Genomic DNA, 27,940 nt, shown 5'->3' with positions numbered 1-27,940 from the left:
ACTCGGAGTTACATGCAGTTGCTCGACATTGTGACATTCCAATTTTTGCGCTTTCATCGGTTTACACGTTTCAACTGATTGCTGTCTGACACCTTACTTGAGCAATTGCCAAGTTGCATACACTAGTAAATCCGTCTATACTTTAAGTGTTACTAAACTTGTAAATTGTGTAAGGAACGATGATGCTGCGGACAACTAGCGGGTTACCGGGGCTCCGGCTCGAAAAACAGGATTAGGAACGGGGTGGTTTTTAGTTTAGTAAGAGTCTGACACTCTCTCTTGCCTCGCCCAAGGCGGGAAAAGTCATTGGATAGAAAAAAAATGGTTGTATAAGGATTGAGATCAAATATCAATTAATGTTACCGAGTCTCTAAAAAGCCAAGTTACTTAACATTGCTCCTGTCATTCACAGTAAAAATTCTAAATTGTAAAGTGTATAAAACTCATGTTCGTACTACGAAAACACACGAAACATGTTTATTTTCTAAAGCTTGTTAAATATTCATAGGTGTGTCCTGTCTGCTCATTTATTAGTCTAAGCCCATTTGTCGCCAAGCAGTCTACGTGATAGATGTGACACCTCCGTTTATTGCTCTTTCCGAACTCTTTATTCGTTCAAAGAAAAATAAAAAGATGTGCCAATCCTTTGAGATTTATTTCTCTAATGTTGTTTTAATGATTTGTAGGGGTGTTCGGGGTAATGTAAGTGCTATTTAAGAATACATTGAAGATTGATAGTTTATTGCGAATTTATTATTGTCATTTGTTTTTCTTAATAGATTTTGCACACGGCTATTATCTACAGGGATTTTTAGAGTGGAAAAATCCTAAAATGAGACGAAAATAATATTTTTTTAATTGGTTATGTTATGGTATACCTTACTCCTTAGACATAATAATTAATTATTTTACCAAACATACTTTGCACTAACTAAAATTAATATGACCTCCTAAACTTGTACTGTAGTAACAGTACAAGTTTAGGAGTTTTCAAAGTCGTCGTAAACGTGACTAGGTACCTAAAGAAGGCCTATCTACCTACACAATTTTCAAGTTATGAAACCGCACTTAATGTCACAAACATATTCTGTACATTTGCGTTACGTTAAACGAAAACGAAACGAAAGCGTTTGGCGCTCTAATTCGCTGGCTCAAATACACCAACCAATCAGAGCGCCGAACACGTTTCGATTACTTTAAACGTAAAGCAAACTTGTACTAAGGGTACTGAAGTTACTTTACATACCAGTAGAGTTATTCTTAACGTTTATTTTGCTGAGTCATTCTGATTCCGCAGTGAGATTACAGTTTCTTATGAAAAGAAGTGAACTCGACACTAACGCCACCAGGTGCTGACGGGCATCAAGAGAACCACGCCAGGTTAAGATTTTTGCCATTTTGGACTTTACCACGTGACATTTTGGTTTAGCATTTTAACAATTTTAATAGGTTTTAAGTATGATTTGCGAGATAGCTTTCGACATGCATATGTTTACCATTTTTAGCACTGTCGACCGTTACCCAAGTCATGTCTTTATGACCGTAGTAAACTACTAAAGCCACAAAAACCTAGTACTTTATGTTTTTTAGTTTGTGTTGTATAGGTTAGGTTCTATAATGACTCATACATTCGTGTTGTGAATAATTCTAGACTACTTAGTCATTGTACTAGTTAACTAAGCTGTCTTTACCTGGTACTTTAGTTAACTATTTAAATAACGTAACCCAGTGTAGATTTCGTCAATTAGTTACACATCGAATTCTCTATTTCCTTGACTAGCAGAAATATGAATAGTCAAGTACATCGTTGTATCAATAGTACAAGATTAGTATGTTTGGAATTCAATAGTATCTATCTGATTGTATGTTTGAGTTTGTATGCTTCAATGAGCTAATGTTTGATTCCGTTTCACAGAGGAAATATAGGGTAGGAAGCTTTTCAATGATATCATACTTGCCTTTAATTAAAACCTCCTCGAGTCTTTGAAGGACTTGCTTTCAAACAGATTTGTTCTGATTTGAGAGATCGTTAGTGTATTGGGGAGTTGTTAGTGGATCTTTCTTTTTTATATTTTACTAGCTTTCCGCCCGCGGCTTCGCCCACGTGTAATTCGGTTATATATAACGTTTTTTAATGATCTCGACAGGGCTTTTTCTTCCACAGGCTGAAATCTTCTCCCGCTCTGGGTGGAACGGAAGGGAGTGTCAGACTTTTACTGACTAAAACCCACCTCGTTCCTTCAGTTGCCCTTTGCGTTCCGGGGCCACGGTATCTCGTTAGAACTTTCCCGCAGCCCCGGCTCAGTTTATCCCGTTTCCCCCCCTTGGGGGTTGACATTTCAAAAATCCCTTCTTAGTGCTCACTTATGTTACTAAAGGAACCTCTGTTCAAAATCTCAGACTCCTATACCGAGCGGTTTCGGCTGTGCGTTAATAAATCAGTCACCCAATCGCACCCCCTAAATCACGATTGGAGGGTAGTTTGAAAAAACTTATAATGTCAAACATATTTACTTGCCTATGTACGTGTTCATGCCAAGTTTCAAGTTTATAAACCCAAGGAATAAGATTTTTCATAGAAACGTTTTTACCCCTTTTCCCCCCTTGGGGGTTGAATTTCCAAAAATCCTTTCTTAGTGCTCCCCTACATATCCCAAGGAACCTACATTCCAAATTTCAGCTGTCTACGACGAGTAGTTTCGACTGTGCGTTGTCTGTCAGTCAGTCAGTCAGTCAGTCAGTCACTCAGTAACGGAAGAGTTTTATATATATAGATTCGGATCTGTATGGGCTGTGTCTTTGGTTTTATGGTTTTTAGTGTGAATGGTAATGGTGACTGACTTCGTTGTAAATGTATTAGGGTTCTTTTCCACAGAGATGAGCGCAGCTAACGCATTTAAAACTTATAACAACGTAAACGTAAAACACTGACATTCAACCAAATCTGCTTAAGTTCATGAGTTCATGACCCTTCTATTTCTCCTAATATTATCCAATCAGCTATAGTTGGAAGCATAATAGAATAAATAATGATTGATGATGGTGATTCTAAAGACAGGTGGACATAGGAACATGAAACTTGGAAGCATTGATATATTAGGTATATAGAATAGAATCAGGCGTTACTTTGCGGAAATCCATGCTACACTAATACAATAGATTTTTAGTTTTAATTCCGCTTATACTATACATACTTATACTATAGCATTGATATAGAAAACGAAATAAATAGTGTTTAGGAAGAGATAAAGTACTACCAGCATTTTCCAGGTATACACGATAATTCACTCGTCACGAAGGAAACAGTGACACGGGAACAAACAGGACAATATACGTCCATGTCACCTCTATTTACCGTAACCAAGGAAATGTACTGTCCACACTCCTGCGATAAACAAAACAACAGCAAAAACAAACCTTATACACTTAGCATTAAACTCCAAACTGCTTTAACAGACTGTCCAATACCTATTGTGTGACAAAAATAGTTAATAACTAAACTGCCTTCCGTAACAACGGTGGCTTCCTTACGGTTGGTGTTACAGGAATTGTGTGCGTATTGTAAAGGAATAAGGTTGGTTTTGCTAGTTTGATTTGGAATGTCGTCTGTTTTCGGCTAAAAATAGAAACTCCCCATGAATTTCCTATGGGAGTCGTAAAGACTGGTGAGGGTAGTGAGGTTCAAGAGTTTGGGTAGATCTGTTGATTGTATTCTTCTTACTGGAATGAGGATAACACCTTTATGTAAATATATATTCATGATATTATTGATTCCTTGGTTGTAAACTGTGTTTCTTTGGTCTGATCGCAGAATGTAAGCTAAATTCCTCGACTGGAGCTGCGGACTACCTAACGGATTTACCGGGGTTCTGGTTCGAAAAGCAGGAGTGGAAACGGGGTGGTTTTCGGTCAGTAAGATTCTAACACTCCCTCTCACCCAAGGCGAGAGAAGTCATTGGACGATTAAAAAAAATCTAAATTCCTAGAAGGGGTTTTAGAATTAATAAGCTAGCTCCTTTAAATGAAGCGAAACTGTTTTAAATTTAATATAATAAAGAATAGAGCTCTGTTTACTTTAATATACTGTACACTTTTAGTACCTGTTATTTTCAAATAAAAAAAAAAACAGTACAAACAAGAGAAAAACTTCGTTAGAAAAACAACGCAGAAAAGGGATCCGTAATAGAATTTTAAGCTCCCTCGTCGAATTTATTTTGTCAAGTAATATGGACCCAAGGATGGTTGGAATGGGTAGTGACAGGTCAACGACCTACAATAATCCTTTCTCCGATTTAGCCCCAATGAACCATTCCTGGCGGTCTAAGAGATTTTATCAAGAATTTTAATGTAGACGCTTCGTGTTAAATGGAAGTTTTTCATTGGAACAACTTAGCGCTTCGAATAAATTGTAAATAGGGGACTATTTTTATTAAGTCCTGGAAGACAAATGAAATAAGTTGAATGCATTCATAGTGTAAAAGGGTGTAATTTTAATATAAATATGATTATGTTCCAACTAGACGTAATTACAATGTGAAAAATGTTAATTTGCCTCCTATATCTAGAAGAATACACAAAAGTTTCCCTCAAACACACACACGTACACATATCTTAACTGAATCCAATAGCAAAACCAACATTAACTTTAGCAATACAACTCCACAAACTGACCGTACCAATACAGACGCTACTAAAGACGTAGTTTCTTCAACAAGTTCACAGACTAATATTAAACAACTTCCAGAACAAACCTTCATATTTCAACGCGAAAGTTTCATCGTAAAAAATGTAAACTGCCTTTCTTTTCTACCTACGTAAGGCGTTGTCTGAAAGCAATTTGATTCGGCGAAGCTAAGCCACGTTCATCTTAAGCTACGTCGAAGATAAAATTGAATTTTACTCTAGGACAGGTGCCATTAACATGCCTCGAGCGTTCTGGAAGAATACAATGCCTTGCTTCTTATACAAAGAAGTCAATACTGAGAGGAAACATATTGATTTTTCCGTTCTTAATGTGATGTCTACACGGCTGTCAACAACACCTGAATAGAGTAGATGGCTATTTATTATTTTAATGTCCGTCTTGTAGATTACTGTAAAATATTAGACACGTATTTTAATAATATTAAAAAGGTCTAATATTTTTTCATACCCCCATCATCATCTCTATTATGTCTTAATTGTTAAATATTTCCGAGTTACTTAGTAATAGCATAGGGTTGTTAACTGCTAGCTAAGTTTTTGTTAATGGTATATGTAATATTTCAACTAATATTAGGTACAAGTAAAATAATCATCTATGGCGCTTTAAATAGAAGTCACAGTAACTTCATAAAACTTTAGAGGATTTACTCAATTTGTTATTTCCATAAACAAAGATTAAAGAAGATACAAGCCACCTACTTATCTCGAAACAACGAACAAACGTTATTAAGTTACGCATTTACGAAATGTCAACACTCAAGGTCCATAATAAGACCTTATTAAATTTCCTTCCAATTTCATAGTTTCCTTCGTCACGCCTTTTATCCCCGAAGGAGTAGGCAGAGGTGCACATAATGGCACGTAATGGCTATGTACACCCACTTTTCAGAATTTATAGTCCCATGTGGGTGAGTGAGAGGTGAGTCTTTTGCCATATACGGCGTACATTACCAGACTTCGTGCTATTACTGAGAAATTTTTGATAAACTGAAAAAAAAACCCTAGTAATACTTTGCCGGACACGGGAACCCCAGACCCCTGGCCCGGTAGTTGGTCAACGAGGCAGTCTCATAGTTGGAAACTATCATCAATAACAAACAAAAACCTTTCAACCTTATCGTACCATTTATATTTTCCCAATAATTTGTCTTTCATCCAATTATAAAGTTTATAAACATTATCAAGAAGGGCAAACCAACGCGAGTTCGCGAGCCGACTGCGAAAATTTTGCGGAAAAATTATACCAACAATATATTTGAGTTACTATGCCGGATACAAGATACAATACTTTGTCTAGATTATTTTCTTCTGAGATTTATGTTCTAGAGTGCGCTGTGCATGCTTAATTAGTCTTTTGTTTTTCACTCATACTTCTATAGATACGATACACATTCCTTAATTAAAATTCTCGGATAAGAATACATACATACATATCGTCACGCCTTTAATCCCCGAAGGGGTAGACAGAGGTGCACATTATGGCACGTAATGCCACTGTACAATGTACACCCACTTTTCACAATTTATGTTGTAAGTCCCATGTAATAGGTGGTGAGCCTATTGCCATATACCGGGCACATTTCCATACTCCGTGCTACTACTGAGAAATTCTCGAATAAGAATACTATTGATCAAATCATCGTTGCTTTTCCGCAGAAGATAAATTGATTTGACTTGACAACTTGTTATCATCATCATCATAATTTTCAGCCATAAGACGTCCGCTGCTGAACATAGGTTCCTCAATGACTTCCAGATAGGTTGGTTTGCGACCCCCATCCAGGGGCTCTCTGCGACCTTAGTCAGGTCGTCTGTCTACCTTGTGGGTGGACGTCCTACACTGTGCTTGCCGGTACGTGGTCTCCACTTGAGAACTTTTCTGCCCCAGCGGCCATCGGTTCTCTGCGCTATGTGCCCTGCCCACTACCACTTCAGCTTGCTAATCCACTGGGTTATGTCGGCGATTTTTGTTATTTTGCGGGTCTTCTCAAATTTTATTCGATCTTGTAAAGAAACTCTGAGCATAATAGCGCTTAGCCCTTTCCATAGCGGCAACTTGTAAGATACTTAATTGAAATTGATCATTATTACATTACATAACATGAATGGATTACAAATTAATTGATTTACTTCCAAAGTTGAAATAAATCATTTTTCGTATAAGTCTTTCCCTATATTGTATCTATAAGTTTCAGATTAACTGATTTTACCATACCTAAGTATTTGTTTATTTCGAATCACGTTTCATTAAACGTTATGTACTGGAAGTATTTATTTTAATGAACAATAGCCGGAAAATCGATTTATATTTATTGCCAACCATCTGTCACGTTTGTGATAATACTCAACTATAAATAATTTTAACACCTTTTCGAAACAAGGAAAAATATATTTTTATAATAGCTCTCGTGAGACATACTAAATTAACTAAAAATCAGGGTTTATTCACGTGAACCGGAAGAGTCCCTCTGTGACTCGAAACTAGTAGAGCTTTTCCCCATTAATAAACCGTGATTTTTAGTTAAGGAAAAATATTATATAAATAATTTATCTACATAAGATTTACTTTATAAGAATCGAGCATTATTAAAAACATATTAGAAAAAGGTTAATCACACAAAGATCGGCTTTCCTGCGAAGAGTCCATACACATTATAGTTCATGAACAATGTGTGTATGTGTGTGTGTGGGGATGTGGGTGGGTGTGCGTGCCTAAGCTGTATGTCAAAGGTTCCGTAGGTACCAGGGCGATGGAAGATAAATCACGTGCTACGATCTATTGCCTTCCCTGGTTAATAGGAGGCGGGTCGGTTTACCCACGTGAATGATTGGTGTATTGTTTTTATTGAGCGATTGGAAATGAAAATATTGGACGGAATTTTAAGGTCGATTGAAAATGGGTAACGGAGTTAAGCTCGTCTGAAGTTATACTTTTATTTGAGACAATGTATGGATGTAAAAACTACAGCTACTATACTTGAATCAAAGGAAGTAAGTAACTCAAGAGAGACAGTCATTCATATCCCTGGGACGCGCCGGACTTCAGTGTTCCGATGTTTTCATGGTTGTATCAACTGTAGATCCTGGCTTACAGGAGTTGCAGCGGTAAGGGATGTCCCATAAAAAAGTAAATAAACGATAAATACAAATAAGCATTACTCGCGCACAAAGATACAAGCAAACCATCCATTACTATCGAAAGAAACAAACCAAAACAGAACCTGTAAAATAGAATTTATCGCAATCCTTCCACATTACGATCCAATCAAGATAAGCACGCACCCAACCCTAAAAACGGCGCATTTAATTGAATCCGCTGGTATCTATATCCAGGAGGCCTTATCTAACCCTGCACGAGCTGGTTTCGAGGCTTCGAATCTCCAAGGATACCCTAACGACCTGCCAACAAAGCCTTATCATGTTCCACGAGATATTACCCAAGCGAGGGAATATTATATGTACACTTAATTTTTTCGGATTATATTATACGAGTAGGTAAGGCGAGACGTCGAGACGGTATTTTTGTTTGCCCTCCCTTATAAAAAAGTGCCCACATTTTTCTACGTGCGAACAATATTAAAAGCATCCGTCTGTGATATTTTATCAAGGTAAATTAAATTGGCAAATGCTGTTTCATAGAGCTTTATGTTTCGAGAAAGAAAAACAAACGTTTCGAAATATTGTAATGAAATGTAAATTGCATTTCTGAGTTTAATTAAACAGTCTGTTTGCAGTGACTGTTATTATTTTGTGTTAATATTCTTGTTGCAGGCGATATGAATAATAGCGTAGTTCAGTTTTCACATTAAGTTTCCAAGAACCACCCTTTGAATGAGCGTTCTCAGAAACGAAGCGAACACAATTCTGGGTTTTCATTTGCAAATAATTGGTTTCCTTACAGAGCAGGATTTCAGGAAGACTTAGTGTGTTAATTGGTAGGATTAAGTATGAAGGGTCTTGGGGATCAATTTAATATTTTCTAATAGGTTGTAGGTACATTCTTGTGTGATTACTGAGCGGAGTCATGACTGCATCGTTGGCAATCACATGTAGGAGTGCCGAGTAAGCGGTAAGGTATGTAATGCAAAATTGGACAAAGCTTTGTTAAGGCAGCACGGATCCGGCACGGCGTTTTTTGTTTTGGAAACAATACAAAAAGGCTGCAAGCGTGCTGGCAGCGCGCTTACCGCGTTTTGTATTGACATTACGAAATATATCATATGACATACAATTTAAAGTTCAAATTTAAATAACAATTTAATTGTTGATCCATCTATCAGTATTAATTGTTACAAAATTCTGCTGTAACAACGAAAATAGGTTTTCATTCATGTATCTACTAATACGTTCGTGACCTATGGCCCTTAATATTGTATAAGTACATTTTAAGATGATAACCTTACAAAAAAGAAGAGATTTATTGGATTCAACTTTTTTATTTAAAATTTTACGCTCTCAAATTGATTGTCCCCAATTGTTGACCAAGTTAAAAATCCGTGTACCCACGAAATGCCCACGAGCTCCTATAACCCCATTATGTCCCCTTTTTCGCAGAACTGTACTTGGTGCTAATTCTCCTATCTCCCGCCTGTGTACATTGTTAAACAGCTGCAGTGATCTTGTAGATGTGCACTTTGACTCACTTAGTAGGTTCAGAAGAAATATTATGTGCAAAAACTTGTGATACCTCTTTGATCTAGTCAAGGTTAATGTTTATTGTTTCTGACTTTATTTATTTATTGATTTTTGCTTAGTCTTGTTATGATCTTCATGTCTGATATTTAATTGTTCTGTTCTAATCTAATCTAATTTAATTTTTACTTTGATTGTGACTTTAGTTTTGTAATGTTGTTGTGTTCTAGTTGATTGCTATTTTACATTTGATTATTATTATTATTTTTTTTTAATAATATAATTTTTTTTTATTTAATTAGGATTATAATTTTGTTTATTTTGATTTATAATTTAATTTTTTTATGATGGTGTGATTATCGTTGTGATTTTTATGTTATGTTCAACGTAATTGTTTTACTCCTGATTGATTTCGCTAGTAATATTTAGTCTGACATTTGTTTGTAATATGTTATGATTTATGCAAATTTGTAATTTAAGTAATTTAAGATCAAGATTCTTTATTCATAATTGGTTATTATAATGTTAACATTACATTTACACAATTATGATTTATATGTTATATTATTATTCAATGTAATTTTGTTAGATTCAATTTCAATCTTAATTTTTGACAGCGATTTCATTGCATTGTGTCCTTGATTATTGTTATTCGTTGATGTTTACATTGTCTTAAGTTTTGTCTTATTGGTATTTAAGTCAATTAACAGATATATATTGCATGCTGTGCTTACCTGTAAGGGATTGAGGCACTAAATTTGTATTCCTTATACTGTCAGCAAAATTTGTATCGGTGTACTCAATTGTTGGTGAGCCAAATAAATAAAATAAAAATAAAATAAGTATTCCATAATCCGACATTCAAGGTAATCCTGCTGCAACCTTGGAGTAAGCTAATAATCCCACTGATGTAACCTTACAGGACATATGTAATGTGGTAGTACTTAGTTAGGTATAGTTTAGAACTTGTTATAAGTTTTTTTTTTATGTATATTAGAATAGTTTACTCTCCACGGACTCGAGTCCGTCCCCTTGTCAAACAATTAGTTAAGTTTTACAGTCAATAACCTTGTTATACGTTACAATTTCTTAGATTCGATATCCGAGAAATGAAAATATTTAATCAACTAAGACATTATAAATTCTAGGCACAATTATACTGGGCTATAGTTTACAATTTCGATAGATAGATAGAAGAAATAAAAATCTCTAAAACATCCCATGCCAGGAATCGCTTCTCTCTTTCAAACTTTACACCAATTATAATCATCAACTTACAAGACAAACATATTAACAGAAACTTTAACTATTTATGGTTTCATGAAGTTTCAAAGCTTTAGTACCTATATTGTCTACATTCAGAATTTTCCAGCACAAAGCTTACACGAGTCACGTGTCAATATATACGATATTGGAACAATGCTCAGCCAACCGAACGCAACTTCAGTCACGTTACAAGTATCATGACAAACTTCAGATTTGTTTTAGCAAATTGATTCCTTTTTTCCAACTCGTAGAGGCTGTTTCTGCGTGACCTGTTTCGTAAGATGATTATTTACAACTTCTTCGAAATTGATTTGGGTTATTTCGTTTTGACAACTATTTCTTCTAAGAATAAGGACAGAAAACCATGATCAAATCACGAACGGTTACGTAAATAAAGACCAATACTGTTTATGGCCTACTACCACCATCACCAGTTAGAAAGCAAAAGCTTAACTTCATAAACAAAAGCCATCATAAAATGCAGATTAACACACATATAGTCACAAAATAGTAACTTAAGGACCCTAGCGTAACTTGAAACTAGTCGAGTAACCTGATCAAACAATTATGTGACTAAATTAATTTTAAATTATGCTTAAGTGACATTAGTATCTGACGAACGAATTCAACAAATACTTAGTCTAATCATCATATAAAATAGTCCAATAAATCATTAACTTTTGAGCTATGATTTCAAAGAAACTTTTCTTCAAAGAACCGTAAAGTCTCATGTTACTAAACCATTTAATTACCATAATCAATGTTTGTGGTACCGTGGTACCTTTCCTTGACAAACGTGATGCGGTCACCGCGGGCGTGTCAAGGATGCGTCGTTCTAATTACTACTTTAGACCTTCAGTTACAAGGATCAATTTTATTTAAGTGGTTTTCTTGCCTAAGAATTTATTATGTGCAGTATTTTAAAACATAAGGCTGCAGTTTATTGAGGTAATTGTTTGATCTAAAGGTCGATCTTATACACGTTAATTATACTTTAGTAGCAAGAACTATATGAATGCTTCAAGTTATTTTAATAAAGGTTCTCCTTTCAATAGGTTCTTTCTTGTAGTCAAAGTCAAAATTCCAATTAAACCATAAATATGTACTTTTGACACATCAACAAATAAAGAAATAAATAATAGCCTATCAGTCTATCCATCAGTGAAGCTAGATGCTCGTTCCAAAGTGTAGTTTAGAATGGAGAAGAGCGAGCAAGGAGTTTATTACGAATAGAGTTCTATTCGTTACTCTTTTAAATACTTGCAGAAGTAGAATTTTCCCAAGCTAATTTTTGACGATTTCAGCTACCACTATAATCAATTCATCGTTCCGACTCATTATCAGAACTTCTTTAATGATGTGCAAAAGTTATTTGACAAATACCCCTTCCTTATACTCAACAAAAACACATTAACAACTTCCAAACCCAATGTAAAAGGATTAAGAGTACTTCCCTTAATGAAGATAGAACTATCTAAGCAAACTAAGGTTCCCAATTACAGCTTAATTACTTTTACAACTTTCTGGAACGTAGATCCTTTGAAAATCTGATATTTTGATACCTTTACGTTTTAGACTGACGGACAAACTTGTTTAATAGTGAAATAACATTAATTTGATGGATTGCTATAGAATATAATATGACAGTTCGAATTCAAGACAAAAATATAAATGTGGGTGTACATTGGCATTATGTGCCATATTGTGCACTACCTCTTCGGGGAATAAAGACTTGACGTTATAAATCAAAAATATTCGAAATAAACTGAGCCCTTGTAGATTTCATCAAGTTATTAAGTAAAAGTAATCGAATACTACCATCAAATAAGGAAAAAGATTACCAACCGCTGATAGCCATAACCTAGCAATTACTGACAAACAATATATTAAAACAGCAATAAATCATACAGAAGTGCGAATAACTTAATACCCTTTTACGGAACTACGTCAGTATTGCAGTAACCTTGGACCTTCCGAGGCGGAAGCCCGTTGCCCTGGCGATGGCAGTATGGCCGCCAATGAGACCCAACCATTGGGGAGGTTTTATAGTCAATATAAAACGTGCAGAAATTACTATACACTTCCGTATTGCTTTTGTCATGTCATACTTTTTGAATGGGTTTTTGTTTTTATGGTTTTCGAGGGTGATTGTTGATTGTAAGTAGTATGGGGTATTGATGGGGGGTGAGTGACGATTGGTTGTTGTATCAGCGATATATTTCAACTTTTGAACCGATTTGATCATTAATTCTAGAGAAATACTACCGTACCTACTTGACACCCCGGAACTGCGGACTGCTAGCGGTTACTGGGACTCCAGCTATAAAACCAGGAGTAAGAACGAAGAATTTATGAGGATAACTTCTTCTTCTATGAACCAAAATCTCTGAATCTAATAGGTTTGCTTCCCAAATGTAAGGAAGCCAATATACAATTTAAAGAGCGCTATTCTAGACACAAATCTAATTAAACTATCAATACTGTAGTACATCCAAAATCCTACATGACGTTTACATCTAGACAAAAGCACAAAAATCCTCATCCTGATGTATCCGAAAAGCCGGGATAGTGGACGTTCCCGGGATTATTTTTACGGGAATTCTCGTCAGGGTGGACTTGTGTCAAATATCCGGAAAATAACTTCAAATTGAATTGTCCGAACTGTCCTGCATGGGGCCTCGTGTGTCCCTTTGCGGAAATGGAAAAATTCCGGGTGACAGCGCGCATTTTTGACGTAGAGAATACAGTTTCGTGTGAACTGGTGGTTATTTTCTTTTGGTTTGTGGAATTTGGATTGTATTTTTAATGGGTAAAAATGTATAATACTTTTATGTTATGGTAGCTCCTGTTGATAGTTTTGTAAAATTAACAAGGATGAAAATTACTTGATGAAATATGTAAATGTTTCAGTTATGGTTATAATCTGACTGCCACTCATAAATACAAAGAGTGACAGCTTTCTCTTACCTTTCACATTTACAATAGTTATACAGTACCTATACATAAAAAAGGTTATAATATCAAAGTTCATTGGTCTTTGTAAAACAAAATAAAAATAATAAGTAACATTAAATAAAAATAAAGAAACAAAAAATAAAATAAAACTTACATGATACCATGAAGAAAACTTAAAGAAACTTGTGCCAAACAAAAAACAATCAGCTACACATCCAGCTCCTGTAAAGAAAAACAAAAAATAAAATTAACAAAAAAGAAAAATAAATAAATGTAAAAGGAAACACACTCTGTGTATACTAATAAAAAATAAAGGTAAAATAAAACACTCTGTGTATACAAATAAAAAAAATGTAAAAGGGAACATTCTGTATATACTAATAAAAAAAACAAATGTAAAAGAAAACACTCTGTATATACATTAGGTTTGTACCGTCGAACCATTCGCAAATGTTTCATTCTAATCAAAGAAAAACAACAACAAGCGTAGTTTTTTTAAACTTAATTATTGCTAGCATTCGTTCAACGTTTAATCACACAGACAATCCATTTAAACGTTCAGTTAAAACGTAAACAACTCAAACGAAAATATCAACAGACATGATTCACAAATTACTTTCATGTCGCCACAAATTTAAAACGCACAGTAAAATGAAACCTGATACAACATTACAAAGTATAGTTTCATTTGCACCACTTCAAACAGCATACTGCGGTAATCCAAGCTTTTTAACTAACAAGCCGCATGAGTAACAAAATAGCCGTTACATTTTCCCCGTTCTATATTTAAAATCCTTTTATCTCGCGCGTCGTCGCCAGTTGCGTCCGGATGCCGTATCGTGGTCACGGAATAAAAAAAAAAAAGAAAATGCACCCCGCGGTCGATGCCACATGCGACGCAGTTCCTGACAAACGCCTAGAGCAGCTTAATCGCTTTATCGTGTTAGCCCTGTACCTACGTCTAGTATACGTTCAAGAAATAAAAAGCGCTTTACGCTTCCGGGGAAAATTTACAATTTCCGGACCATAGAAGCGAGTGTTTGCTGAATATTCATAGAAAATTTAATATTGTAAGTTAATATGACCAGTTCAGAATAAACTAGGCATCCATGTGTTGTATATCAATCTACGTTATTGCCTGTTTTACCTTATTCTTATTTATTTGTTAAATGAGACTGGGAGCTCATGTTTCAATTGGCAACACGTGCCACTCATACTCTCAATATAGATACGGAATACGGATTCACACTTGACCGGTTTTCGATTTAATCGAGTAAATAAGGGAAATGATATTAAATACGTAAGCTGTAACGTGGAACGTGTCAGGTATATACAGACATAAATAGGTATAAATTGCGTTTTGTGTTCACCTACACACGACATACCATATATTCATTGGTTAAAGGATAAACTCGCACTAAAACGCAATAAATCAAGCTCTATGTATGTTTGAATCATATTCCCTGTTCTATAATTACCTCTACGATATTTATTATATGAAAAATTCTATAGCAAAAATACTACTTATATCTCTCAACCGCGTCTGAAAACTGCCAATAATAAAACTGATTGACCCAAAAAATAAATCGAATGATTCGTATCTAAAAATACGAAGACAAATACCGCAGAAGCCCACATCGTTTCATCGGAAACATTTAAATACATTAGCAAACTTCACATTGATTTATGTTCGCAATGGGAACTTTTAATCCTTTCTTTGCAACGTATGCTCACGGGATTATACATGTTATACCAAAGAAATAAAAGTTATAATGCGATGATAAATCAATCATCTGAAGTGTCGTACCACGAAATTTTATCTTCAGGCCAGTTTGACTCAGAGGAAACATTTCAAAATTAATGTTTTATTTATAGGACGCGACAAAATTAAACGTAAAATTAATTGACATAATTTAATTTAAATAGAAATACATAATCATATATTTTTCCTGTAACATAGCAATAAAACGGCTCTTTAATACACGTTCTTGTCCAATAAAAACATTCAAACATTGATAAAAAAAAAATTCAAAGATCTTCAAGCATCAATGAAAGACAAACTACAAAGGCGTCTCAGATGACTGGACACGACAAACATGTATAAACATACATACAGACAGACAAATGCACGATAATTTTGTATGAATCATCTGAATGGCCTTTCGAAGATTAGAAGTATGAAGCTTTCAAACAAAAAACAGCGTAGATGATAAAATATTTGCTGCCCAAACTTCAAGCTGGTGACGACAAGAGGGAGAATTTTAACAGTCGTGGTTTCAAGGGTTAGTTGATACAATTAGGAAATCAATACAGAAGTGACGATACAAGGAATGGTGAAGAAATGGATTAGTTACATGTAACTATAAAACCTAATAATGACAAAGACAAAAGCAGACGAATAAACGTAGATATGAGTGTGGATATAGATGTCGCTGATATGAACACTAAATGAAAAGTTCTAAATGAACAATCACAAAGGACTATTACAATCCAAATAAAGTGCATCTCTGCCTACCCCTTCGGGGATAAAAAGGCGTGACGTTGTGTGTGTTGTATTACAATCCAACGTCATTTCTAAAACTTCCCCTCATTTTCAAAGTCATTGCCAATCCAACAATACGAGTAGGTACAACGTGGCATGTACAAGCATAAGATGACGTAGCAAGCAAGCAAGCAATGTAAAAGGATTTTACGGTAACAGTGTCAGCCTTCATGGCACCACTACCAGCCGTACAAACACATCAGTGAGTCACAGTATAGTAACTGTGACTTAATCATTGTTTACACCATCCTTGAATCGAACACAAGCATCTGCTACTGCGCTCAACTTTATGCTATTTTTGTACCGTTTCAACTGACGTGGGTACAATAAGGATTATTGAGGTCACCATTTTCCTTGTAATGTGCTTTATTATAAAGTTATGAAGTGAATGAGACAGAAACACAAGCTACTATAGAGTAACAAAGACTATGGTGTGACCACAAATCGCCTGATTTGTTCGGTACGTATATACCTACACAACACTGGCATTTACATACAAGTAATACATCGCAAAAAAAAGAATCCATCGAGCCAAGTCAGTCACTTGGCTTCAAACGCCACGTTTGACGTTACATTAAGGAAAAGTGTACATGGTAATTACGAAGTAAGTATAATAAATATCAGTTATTAAAGTTTAAATGAATCTATGAGTTCCAATAAAGCTAATGAATTTTGAATAGACTTAAATTTAGTGGAATAAAGTTGCTGAAGTGAAGAGACAGGATCCGTACCAAGATGATCACCAGACAATTCTGTGTATGCGACCATTTCAGCGAATCATGGACGCATTAGGTGTTAATATGATCGTGATTACAAGTATCTAATCTTTAACCTAGCTTTCCCATTCTGGAGTTAATGTTCAGACTATCATTTGAGACAACGTCAATATTGTAGATATAGTGATTATCATCCTAACTACCACTTGTAATAGTCGCTTCATTTTAGAGCTTTAAATAGAAAAATAAATTAGATGAAGCTGTTTAAAAATACGTACCTAAACCTAATAAGATAAAAATAGACCGCAAACAAGCAAAAGCCTATTATGTAATTTAAAAAACTTTTAAAACCGACTGTTCTTTATAATATTAAAATGAAAAAACCCTAAAACAAGAAAGTCATCGTATTTAAGCAGTCGGGACCCATTCTAAATATAAAGACTTTGTGAGGGCACATACGGCTGGCTTTCTAGAATGGGTCCCGACTGCTTAAATTTTACGATGACTATGTTTGTTTTTTCATTTTAATATTATAAAGAAACCAGTCGGGTTTTATGTTTTTTATTCTTTATTTTTATTTTTTTAGTTTTATTATTTTTTATATTGATATATCTAGTGTCACTCTCACAATAAATACGAATCAAACGACCCTGATCAAGCGGAAATCCATCGAGCCGTTCAGGTTAGAGAGTGAGAAATATTCGAATTTGGCGCCAAAAATCCGCCATTTTGTTTTTTTTTTTTATTTTGATATATCCAGTGTCACTCTCACAGTAAATACGAATCTAACGACACCTCTCAAGTCAAAATCCATCAAGTAGTTTAGGCTAGAGAGTGAGAAATAATCGAATTTGGTGCATCGTGCCCGGTCCGCCATATTGTTTTTTTATTATTTTTATATATCCAGTGTCACTCTCACAGTAAATACGAATCTAACGACACCTCTCAAGTCAAAATCCGTCAAGCCGTTTAGGCTGCAGAGCGTGCCAAACAATTATACATACATACATACATACATACGTACATACATACATACACTCGAAAAACATAACCCTCCTTCTGGCGCAGTCGGGTAAAAACCGAATGACATTGACTATACGAATGACATAAAAAACATACCAAATAGAATTTGCCAGAACTAAAAAAAGCATGATTACGGGACAGGAAACTTGACAATGAATAAAAAAGTAAAAGACCAATTCGAATTCGGAATACAAAACGATCAATACGGGGTAGAAAAGCCAGCCAGTGCTTACTTCAATAAGGTACCAAGGTACCTGAGAAAATCCCTTCGGCCCATAGACACATAATGTCGGACGATAGTACGTACGGTCGAATGAGGGCCCATCCAATTACATAGGCATTCTTATTCCTTTGATCACGGCGAATGAAGCGCCATTTTGACACGCTGTGCACAATGATCAAGGCTTCGAATTGTGGCAAATTGTTTTTTTTTTTTCGTGAATTGAAATGTTTTTTAACAATATGATCAAAGTAGAAAATACAGGATTAATCAAAATCGATATTCTTATGGCTATTCAAAATGTTTAATGTTTGGACAGATTAGAGTAAGTGTATAAAAATATCTGTCACTACATGTCTAGATATATTCTGAAACAGTTTGACTTAACGACCAAAAGATAATATAAACAACAGTTTTAAAAAGAAAGAAAATATGAGAGGCAAATGAGATAGCGAAGCGAAAAAGATTAAGCCGGACGCGCTGGCTGACAAAAGCCGAGATTAATTACGCCTGGAAGCAAAAACTGTGCAAAGAATACAAAAAAGCGTCACCAATTAAGCTGCAAAGATACATTCAGGCGTAAAAAACTAAACAAGTTATAATTTCAGCTGCCCTGCTTTATTCACCGCGTAATTCCCCGTACAATACTGTGTTTGTTTTGATTTCCAGACTTTAAAGATATTTTAATGACTTTAGCACTATTTCACACTGACGTAGGCCAGACGGTTTGTTTTACTCACTTCCGTTTAGCGTTAACATGGGCCACAATCCCATAAAATCAACAATAATTACTAGTTATGCTGTACTTCCCGTCGCAAGCTCCCTACAAGATTTTATCCCATTCAACTTTCAATAACACAATTCAATTATTACAGGGCACTATTGATAAAAAGGGAAGGGTTACGTGAGAACACTCGACACCCCTAACCCGTCACAAGCCGGTTTTATTCGCAAATATAGATGTTCAGTCCTTCAGATTAGACTGCATATTTAATTACAACATTATCGTCTCCGCGGTCATTGCCATATGTGGAGCAAAAACTCGTTCCGCTGTTGTACGTGCATTGACAAGTTTCTTGTTCGTCCGGTTACAAGCAAATGAGATTAGATGCCATTTGAATATTATGTTACTTAGCATTTCTTCGCACGATAGTCTTATTTTAATGAAAGCTACCAATACAGAAATGACTAAAGCACTAGAGGTAAGTAAAGTAGCACACAGTTTCAATACAAAACAGTTATTGCTTTCAGTACGGACAATAAACCTCGATCCGTTCAATTAGCACAAGAAGATCGTATCGAAAGCGAAGACGGAGTCTGTCAATTAAATAATAGCGGAAACACTGTCGACTACAAACATAATAAAATGAATTATTTCCCCCGACTTTCGAGAAACAAGTAAAATCGTGAGAGATGTTTAACAATAAGCAGTCGACGGCGCTCATATTACGTCTCATAAGAGCAACGCGGTTGCAATTATACTTGAGGCAGACATTAATACGCTTCTTGCTAACATATGTTAAATAGAACGAGACAGTATCTCTTTAACTTTTTATTTACCCACACATTTCTCACAAACCGAACCAGACCATAATCTTTAGATGAATAAACCAGACCATAATAGTCTCGATAAACGTAATATAATATTAGAACTAGTGGCATATAATCGTAAAGATAACATCGATTATTAAAACAAATACCAGATTAAACTGTTAAGTGCTATGAAAATTAAGATTATGTAGAAGTAAATAGACACACAATATCGTTATAGCTACAAGTTAGATAACATGAAGTAATGAGTCAAGTTTGCTAGCTACTTGGAATACTCACACTACAGGTACTCTGACAAATACTTACACGTGCATTTGAACAAGTAAGCATGTCGCATACCTCCAGAATCACTTAACCTAAAATGTGTAGCAGACTAGCAGTATACCTAACTTGAGTAAATCACTTTAGTGATTCCCAGAACCGTGACACCGACGCGACGCAAACACTTCCATTGACATCCTGTCAGACATGAAAGCGTATGAAAGCTAGTCTACCGGCAAATAAAAACGATGTTACGCTCTCTATATCAGACTAATGGCCTACCTTTGTATCGCTACGTACAAAGCTAAAAGTCCCTATTTCATCATTAAATGTTTTACCCCAGCTTTGAACTACCTACTCGTCTGTCTGCGGCTGTATATTTAGGTATCTACAAGATAAGAGAACATTAAAACCAGACAGTACCTAATTCAGACAAAATGTTTCATGAAATAGGAAAAAAATATAGTAAAGTGCCTAATTGCGTTAACCAGCTTGTTGGGATAAGCCCGAACCATTTTGTAGAAACTCATGTAAAAATGACTGCATAAGACAAGAAAGAAAGAAAAATAAGTAAAAGAAACAAGCACTTAAGTAAAATGGCAGAGCAAAACAATTTAGACACAATTTGTTGGGAAGCAACAAAAAATATTTTCTTCTCCAAGAAGCGCGGTATGTCTTAGACTTTTTTATATAATACTTTGGGTTTAATTTGCCTAACAAACTGGAAATATACGACATTAAATTTAAAGTTGACGTCATTGCACAGGACAAGGAACGTGAAGATAAATCGAATTATTTGAGAGGAGAAACCGGAATGGAGCCATTGGTTAGCCAACGCCTGAACAGTCCATAAAACTAAGGAAAATTATCAACCTCTATAATAAAATGTGCCGACAATAAACTCAAGAATTTGCAGTTAAATCAGCCGTAAACATTGGTAATAGGATAATAGAAAATAAAGATTAAGATAGGTCAGAAAGCCGACTTTAATGAAACGCTGACTTGCTCATCTATCAAGAAGAATTAATATTTATTTCGGAAGTGTGTCATGGATCGGCAACCCGGAACAAGCCAGCTAGTCTTACAGTATTGTAATACAAACCTTCGCATAACAAAGGCCAACATTGTGGTGACAATGAGGCTATCAAGTATCCGACTATGTTGTGTAATGTAGATATGTAGAGGGATGGTTCGCTTGCAAACAATGCGCAGTTTCGGATAAGAGCTTCGAGAAATGCTACTTCATACAGCTAATTATAGGCTAGACACAGTATACTGTAAACTGTGAAGAGATATTTACACAGAAGAAGTCAATAAATAAATGGCCTGAGGAACAACAGACTCTTTTCGTATACAAATCGATTAATCGCGAAAGACAGATTGCAATACCAAGAATCGAGGCGCCAGATCACAAAAAAAGGAATTATTTTAAACCGCCATGTGCAAGCATTGGTCAAACAAAAACACATGACACTTTAATGTGGCGGTCAATTCCACAGAACCATCGGAACAGTTTAATACTGAAGCGGAATAACCAATTAAGCAGACCGGCGCAGGCGCAATGTGGCCCAAAAATTACCTACCGTTACCATTACTGTTACAGAATCTTGTTTACAAGCTTCGCATCGCGCATGTCCAAAACCTGTGTTATAAAAACTAATAGGCATTCGATCATTATGATGTTTCTAGCCATACTTTATTAGAACTTCCCTACACTCACCGTTAAACGTACCGCTAATATTTATAACTCAAACATAAACATATTATTAAAGCTAGCAAAACAGGCTGTCTGGAGGCTAGACACAACGACCTTGTCAGCATCCACTCCAACCCAGCTATAATAACTCTTCTGCCACTTGTTATAAGGCTCATAATTTCTCAAGTGATCGTCTGAAAGATTGCTAACTAATGCCTGTATTGTACAGAGGTGAGGACTATTATTTATCATTTGAATAATTGGCAAGCCATTCCGAACCTTGTTACGGAGTACTTAAGGTGATCGATGATTGGAATAAATATCGATCGGTTCTAAATTAGAAAATTATGACGGTAAAAGCTACAGCAGTAATTGGAGATATGATTTAGGTAAGTACTATGTTATCTTGGACAGGAACTAACGCATTTGTGCGCTTACTCATAGTTGGCCTAAGTTCTTCGAATCTCATGTCATTGTTTGCTAATCGTATGCTATCTCGGGAATTATTCATTCATGCAATGATTAATTGTACAAACCTAATTTTGGCATATGCATTGCACAAATTCATACATTCAAAATATTGTAACTATTCAATAGTTACTTTGAGTATCATTTACATAATAACTACTGTAAAATCGGGTTTGTTTGACTCTAGGGAGTAATTTGGACCCAAACTTTTAGACCAATGAAAAAGTAATGTACGCTTTGTTCTACTAGATTCCTATTGGTTATAGCAGTTAGATCAAAATTACCCCAGTGGGTTAGAATAACCCGAAATTACCTGGTATCAAAACAAATTTTAATATTATAGAACCAGTAATTTCAAAATTCATTTGCTCAGAATAGTCACAGAACGATCACCTTCTAAATTCACTTATTAACCCTAATGACACCCATTAAACAAATTGGTGATACAAATCAAAAACCAATAAATCATCTTCATGATGCTTCATCATCACGAAGGAGACCAGACGAGACCAAAATAGACTTTTACAATGTAAGTGCAAAGGTCAACAACGGTAGTCAGCGTTTCAAATCGATCGGTTCCACATATGTAAATGCTAAACAGAATAAGATGTATGTGTAGACACAAAAACAAGATATCTAACGGTCGGACAGACCAACAAATATTTCGCAAATTAATTTTTATTGCCAAATCAAGGTTTAAAAAAGGAATCGTTTAGATTTGTTGTGACGACTGTATATATTTTTTATGGTATAAGCCGGTAAACGAGCAGATAGATCACCTGATGGTAAATAATTGCGACCACCCATGGACACCCTAAACATCAGAGGGGTTACAAGTGTGTTGCTGGCCTTTTGGGGATTACGAATTAAGGGTTGTTGGGGAATCGGGGATTGCGGTAGCCTCACGCATACAACGAAATACAACGCAGCTTCCGTTTTCTGTAAGCCCGTGGTATCAGGTACTTACATTTTGTCGAAATTATAAATCGATCATCAGAGATGCTTCTAGAATGTTATCCTAAGTTCTGTACACATTATTTATGTCCGTGACTATGCCTTCTTGCAAAATAAAATATTTTCTTTCTCGTCCCTTCTTTCTAAGCCAAGGAAATGACTGTATCATGCCATGTGTCATGAAGTGACTAGTTAGCATTGAGCTGGCAAGGGACTTATCGGTTAAGTAAAACCTGTATGTGTTAGTAATTCATTACGTCTGTTGTACTGTACCCTTAGTATGAGTTTACTTTACTCAACTACGCGCTCGGCGCTCTGATTGGTTGGTTTATTCGAGCCGACCAATCAGAGCACCGAACGCGCTCTTGTTTCGATTACTTTAAACATAAAACAAACTCGTACTAAGGTTACTGTACATGTTCTACAGACGCCATTTTTTTCGCTCCAGATAAGCAAATAATTTCAACATCGTTGTAAAACGGTTTACTTGTAATGAGTAATAAAGATAAGTCGTTTACTTCATCAACTGTATATACTTGAGGATCATTGAATGATTAGTTCTAAAGAAAAGAATATAATATACCTATTGTTCGAATAGTATCTTTGGGATTGGGAGACTGAACAAACGTTACACCAAAAATATATGTCGGGCTGTCTCGTTACTGCAAATAGTTTCTGTCCACTCTAAAGTTACCTAAAGGGAACCAAGAGAAGTGCTGATTACCCTTATAAATAATATTATAGTAAAGAAGAAATCAATAAAAGAAACACAGATTCTCGCACGGAGCAAGTCTTTGTGTGATCTACAAATTGTTGTTTCGTGTCTGAGTGTCATGAGTATGTGAATTTTTATATTTTAAACGCACTCACAACACAGGAGAAAACCCCTAATGCGGAGGCAATGTTTTTTTTTACTTAAAAATAGTATCTCTCCTTCCTATCCGGTTCTTCATATTTCGGATCACACTTCCAAGGTGTCTAGAAGTGTTTTATTTTGAGCCACAAACAATGGACCGACAAGAATAACGAAGGAAACAATAAGTGAAATGATGTCACGACCCAACCATTCACTTCTGCTATTTCTACTAATGATCAACGCAACTTTGTCTTAAAATATATTTTGTATGTAGCGTCTAACTGTCCACAGTTACACAGCATTATAACCCGTTTTTATAATGACATCAGTTTAAATTTTATTAAGTAGTTTTTATGTCGATAATTTTTACAGCTATGCCCAATTTCCTAATCTCCGATTTCCCAACAACCGTTAAATTCCTAACCCCCAAGGCCCGGAACGCACTTGTAAAGTTGTAACGCCTCTGGTGTTTAGGGTGTCCATGGACGGCAGCGATGGCTTAATCAGGTGATCAATCTGCTCGTTTACCGGCTTATAACTACCATAGAAAATGAATGACAATTAGGAACAGGGCCACCTTTTGCATGATGTGACACAACAGTTATGCGATGATTCTTCGAGAATTTTGCTTTCAAAACCGATTCTAAATCATAAGTAAGTACCACAAATTTTATTCTTTTTAAATTCGAAAATAATCCAAGACGAAGATTATTCAGCTCTTTGAACCACTTAAATCAAGACAGTGCAAACAGAACATCGGTTAGCACTAAAGACGTAGTTCAATAACGTCCTTAAGCTCGGAAAGCCATCTGATCTGATTGCTGAAGCCAAGAACTCGTGAAGAAACCAATCAAACTTTTTGTTTGCCAACTACGATTGAGTTTTGAAATATTCTCCCAAAAAGCCGCTGTTTCCTCAGACAAATTGTATTATTAGTTTACGTCGGCTTCTATTTTTGGTAGCCTGTTTGGGATAATTAAAAGCAAAACAGGACCATTAGCTGAAAGCCAGGTCAATCAAGGTCAATGCTAAACAGTAAACAATGACCAAACGAAGAAACGAGACTGTTGATAAATTGAATGGAACGTTCGAATTATTGTTCTTTTTTCAATTTCAAATTTGGAACATGAGACACTGGTACCTAACAACATTAAAAAAGAATAAAATACAGCAAAAATATCGATTAAAATTACTCACAGTCATACTAAAACACTCGACTAAATTATAACAACCGACTCATTTGAGAATTTAAAAAATATCGCGTGTAGTCAAATATGCGAAACGTTTTCATTAAATTAAGTACCGTAAATGCTCATACTTGACATAATTCAAAGGGTCATTGCTTTAGCGGCGAAGGTTGAAGAAATTATCAAAGAAATATGGACTGCCCACGTAAAAATACTTTAGACATAACATACCTATGCGATGAAGGTGAACACTTACATTAAATTAATAAATAAAGCATAGATGGATATTTTAAAATATTATCACGAAAGTTAATAAGTCAATAACACATAATTTTTCACCACAGCTAATTAAATTAAAAGCTTACTTGCAATTTTCCGAAAATCAATCCTTGGCTTCACGGCAACTAAGGTAACTTCATTATAATTACACATATGTATGGTTATTTGCACCCCCTAAGAATTTCCACACACAATTATTTGAACAAACTATATTAATAAAACGAATTATAGTTACTGCCATCTAATTAAAATAATACAAAGTTTTTTTAGTCACTCGCGAGAGAGAGGTTCGTTTAACTAAGACAAGTATCGCGAAACTGATCGTAAGATATTGGAAGAAATGATATAAATAAAAGAGTATTGATGTTGATATGTATATACAATATTAAGAATGTGCAGTCTTAGTTTTAATAATGATTCATTACGAAATATTCCACACGCGAGCACGTGACAATGAATTGATTATGTTCCGATACAGAGGGACTCAAGAATTTTATTAATAAGGATACCTGACGCGAGTGACGTGCCATTCCCTTGCGGATTTGTCAACATTTCAAATGTATGTTATTGTTTTGTGTGGAACTAGAAATAAGGAGAAGTCTAAACATACTTAGATCTACGGACGAAACGCCTCTAGCTAGATCTACAGTACCTAAACATATTTCTAGAGTGAAAGTCCATCTCTAAACGTTGTGGCGATTATTACATAAAATTATCTTAACACCTATTTTTTTTACTTTCGCAAAATTATAATTATTTTTTAACTTTATAATATATGATTAATTTATTAAGAAGAGGTATTTTAATCCAACATCACTACAGAGTATAAAACATGGTCGCTTTCTCTGTCCCTATGTCACTTTGTATGGTCAAATCTTTAAAACTACGCAACGGATTTTGATGTGTTTTTTTAATACAGAGTGATTCATTTTAAGTACACGTTTAATACATGAATAATATATCACCATTGCACCCATGCGAAGCTAGTATAAAATATTTTGACGAGCAGCCATCTTAGAAATCTCCATAATATGACGACAAACTGACGACTGAAGGATGGATGTTGCTATTGATTTCCATAATGCTATTTAACGGTATATTGGGCGACCCTGACCCCATCATTATTGGGTCATGAAACATTGTAGACGCCAATGATCAAACTGCTACACTTTGATTTTATGTGTCTTATAAAATTTTATACGCACACTAATATTAGGCATAAGTTTTCAACAAAAAGGTTCCTTCTAAAGGTACTTTTAGGGACCATTATCTGGACCTATGCTATTAAGTTAGTAAGGAAAAAACGTTTCTAGTTTTATAGTAGTAAGTCTGAAAATCGTTCTTACCCTTTATGTTTTACCCTATGTTTATAAATTGATTAAGCGTCGAAGGTGCAAACATAAGTCCTACTTTTTTTCTAATAACTTAACAAATTCTGAACGGGTGAAACTGCTAGCTAAAAGCTAGTCTTTAATATTCCTATCCTACAAGAAATAAACTTAGAAATTCTAGTCTAGTCTCACAAAGTTAGAATAAAGGGACTATTTCAATCTTAGAAACGTCTCTAATATTCCAAATTACTAGGAATCGATCATCATAAAGCCCGGCTATCGGATCCCTATATTAATGGCCTATCCGGCGATGGAACTAAGTTATTTAATTAAGGCTCTTACCTAGCATCCTTGGGATTTATCGGCACAATGGAAATTCTTAATTAGATATGGAAAAGATAATAGAAATATTAGATATATGAAAAAAAACATATACTGAGATACTGGCAGTGGCTAAATGCAAAGAGCTGTAGAAGCGAAGATCGAGCAAAGTAACATGAGAACCAATTTTTTGGGATGAAATTTTTTGGGGGAAGTACATGGGTTTTCTGATGGTAAGCAGCGCTGCCTTTGTTTTAATGGGACAAGCCACAGCCACAACCACAACTGCTAAGAGAAAACGAGATTGCACATTTAATTCGAATGCTTTAAAAATTCTCTATATCATCCACTGTATGGACTAAAGTCGAACGTGTAAGAGCCGTTAGAACCGCAATGCATTTAGTTGAGAGGGCACTAGAAACAGTTGAACTAAAATGACAACTTGACTCGACCCTCATTAACTAGCTACAATGGAACGGAACGTGAGAAATTGGTCGAGTTCTCTCTAAACCGTAGTACTCAATACATATTAAAACTAAATGACGGTTTAGAAGAGAAAATATTAAATTTTAAACCGCTATGTGTTCATTTTTGAGTGTATTTGAGACACTTTTAATTAAAACGGTTGACTCGATTAGTCAACAGAGTTAAGTCACTTGCAATATTTTAAAGTACATACACATGACCGAAATACCTCATCAGTGAACCGCAAAGAACTTTAATCATGTCCATATCGATTACAAATTAACATTCTACTCGATTCTAATTAAGATTTCTCAACAAATTCTCAAGACTAAAGCCTCACAGACATTTTAAACCTTTAATTCTTGTATTTTAATACTATCGAGATCGAATTCCGAACAATACACGGTTCGCAAGCCAGCTATATTCCAATTAAAATTCATACTTACTTAGTCATCGTTCTGTCGCAGTGCCAAAGAAAATAAAAATCGAACTTAACCTAACATTGTAAGTTAT

At 35.2% G+C, this 27,940-nt stretch overlaps 1 protein-coding gene across 3 annotated transcripts in view; it reads right to left on the bottom strand.

The window, feature by feature from the left end:
- LOC118274212 (tumor necrosis factor alpha-induced protein 8-like protein) overlaps positions 1–27,940 on the bottom strand; it is a 74,482-nt gene that overhangs the window by 33,201 nt on the left and 13,341 nt on the right. The window contains exons 1-2 of one of the 3 annotated variants that reach the window (XM_050707852.1): positions 14,158–14,176; positions 13,712–13,779 (exon numbers count right to left, since the gene is read on the bottom strand). The exons of 1 other annotated variant lie outside the window; for it this stretch is intronic. In XM_050707852.1, coding sequence (XP_050563809.1) covers positions 13,712–13,721 — 10 coding nt within the window. In that variant the 5' untranslated portion in view covers positions 13,722–13,779; positions 14,158–14,176. Of the gene's footprint in view, positions 1–13,711; positions 13,780–14,157; positions 14,177–27,940 lie in introns of those variants that run through there. One more of the 3 variants, XM_035591644.2, reaches the window with a different exon arrangement.

The sequence above is a fragment of the Spodoptera frugiperda genome, chromosome 3 (assembly GCF_023101765.2).
Source record: "Spodoptera frugiperda isolate SF20-4 chromosome 3, AGI-APGP_CSIRO_Sfru_2.0, whole genome shotgun sequence".
In the NCBI taxonomy this organism is placed as follows: Eukaryota; Metazoa; Arthropoda; class Insecta; order Lepidoptera; family Noctuidae; genus Spodoptera; species Spodoptera frugiperda.
This window is presented reverse-complemented; position numbering and strand designations above follow the sequence as displayed.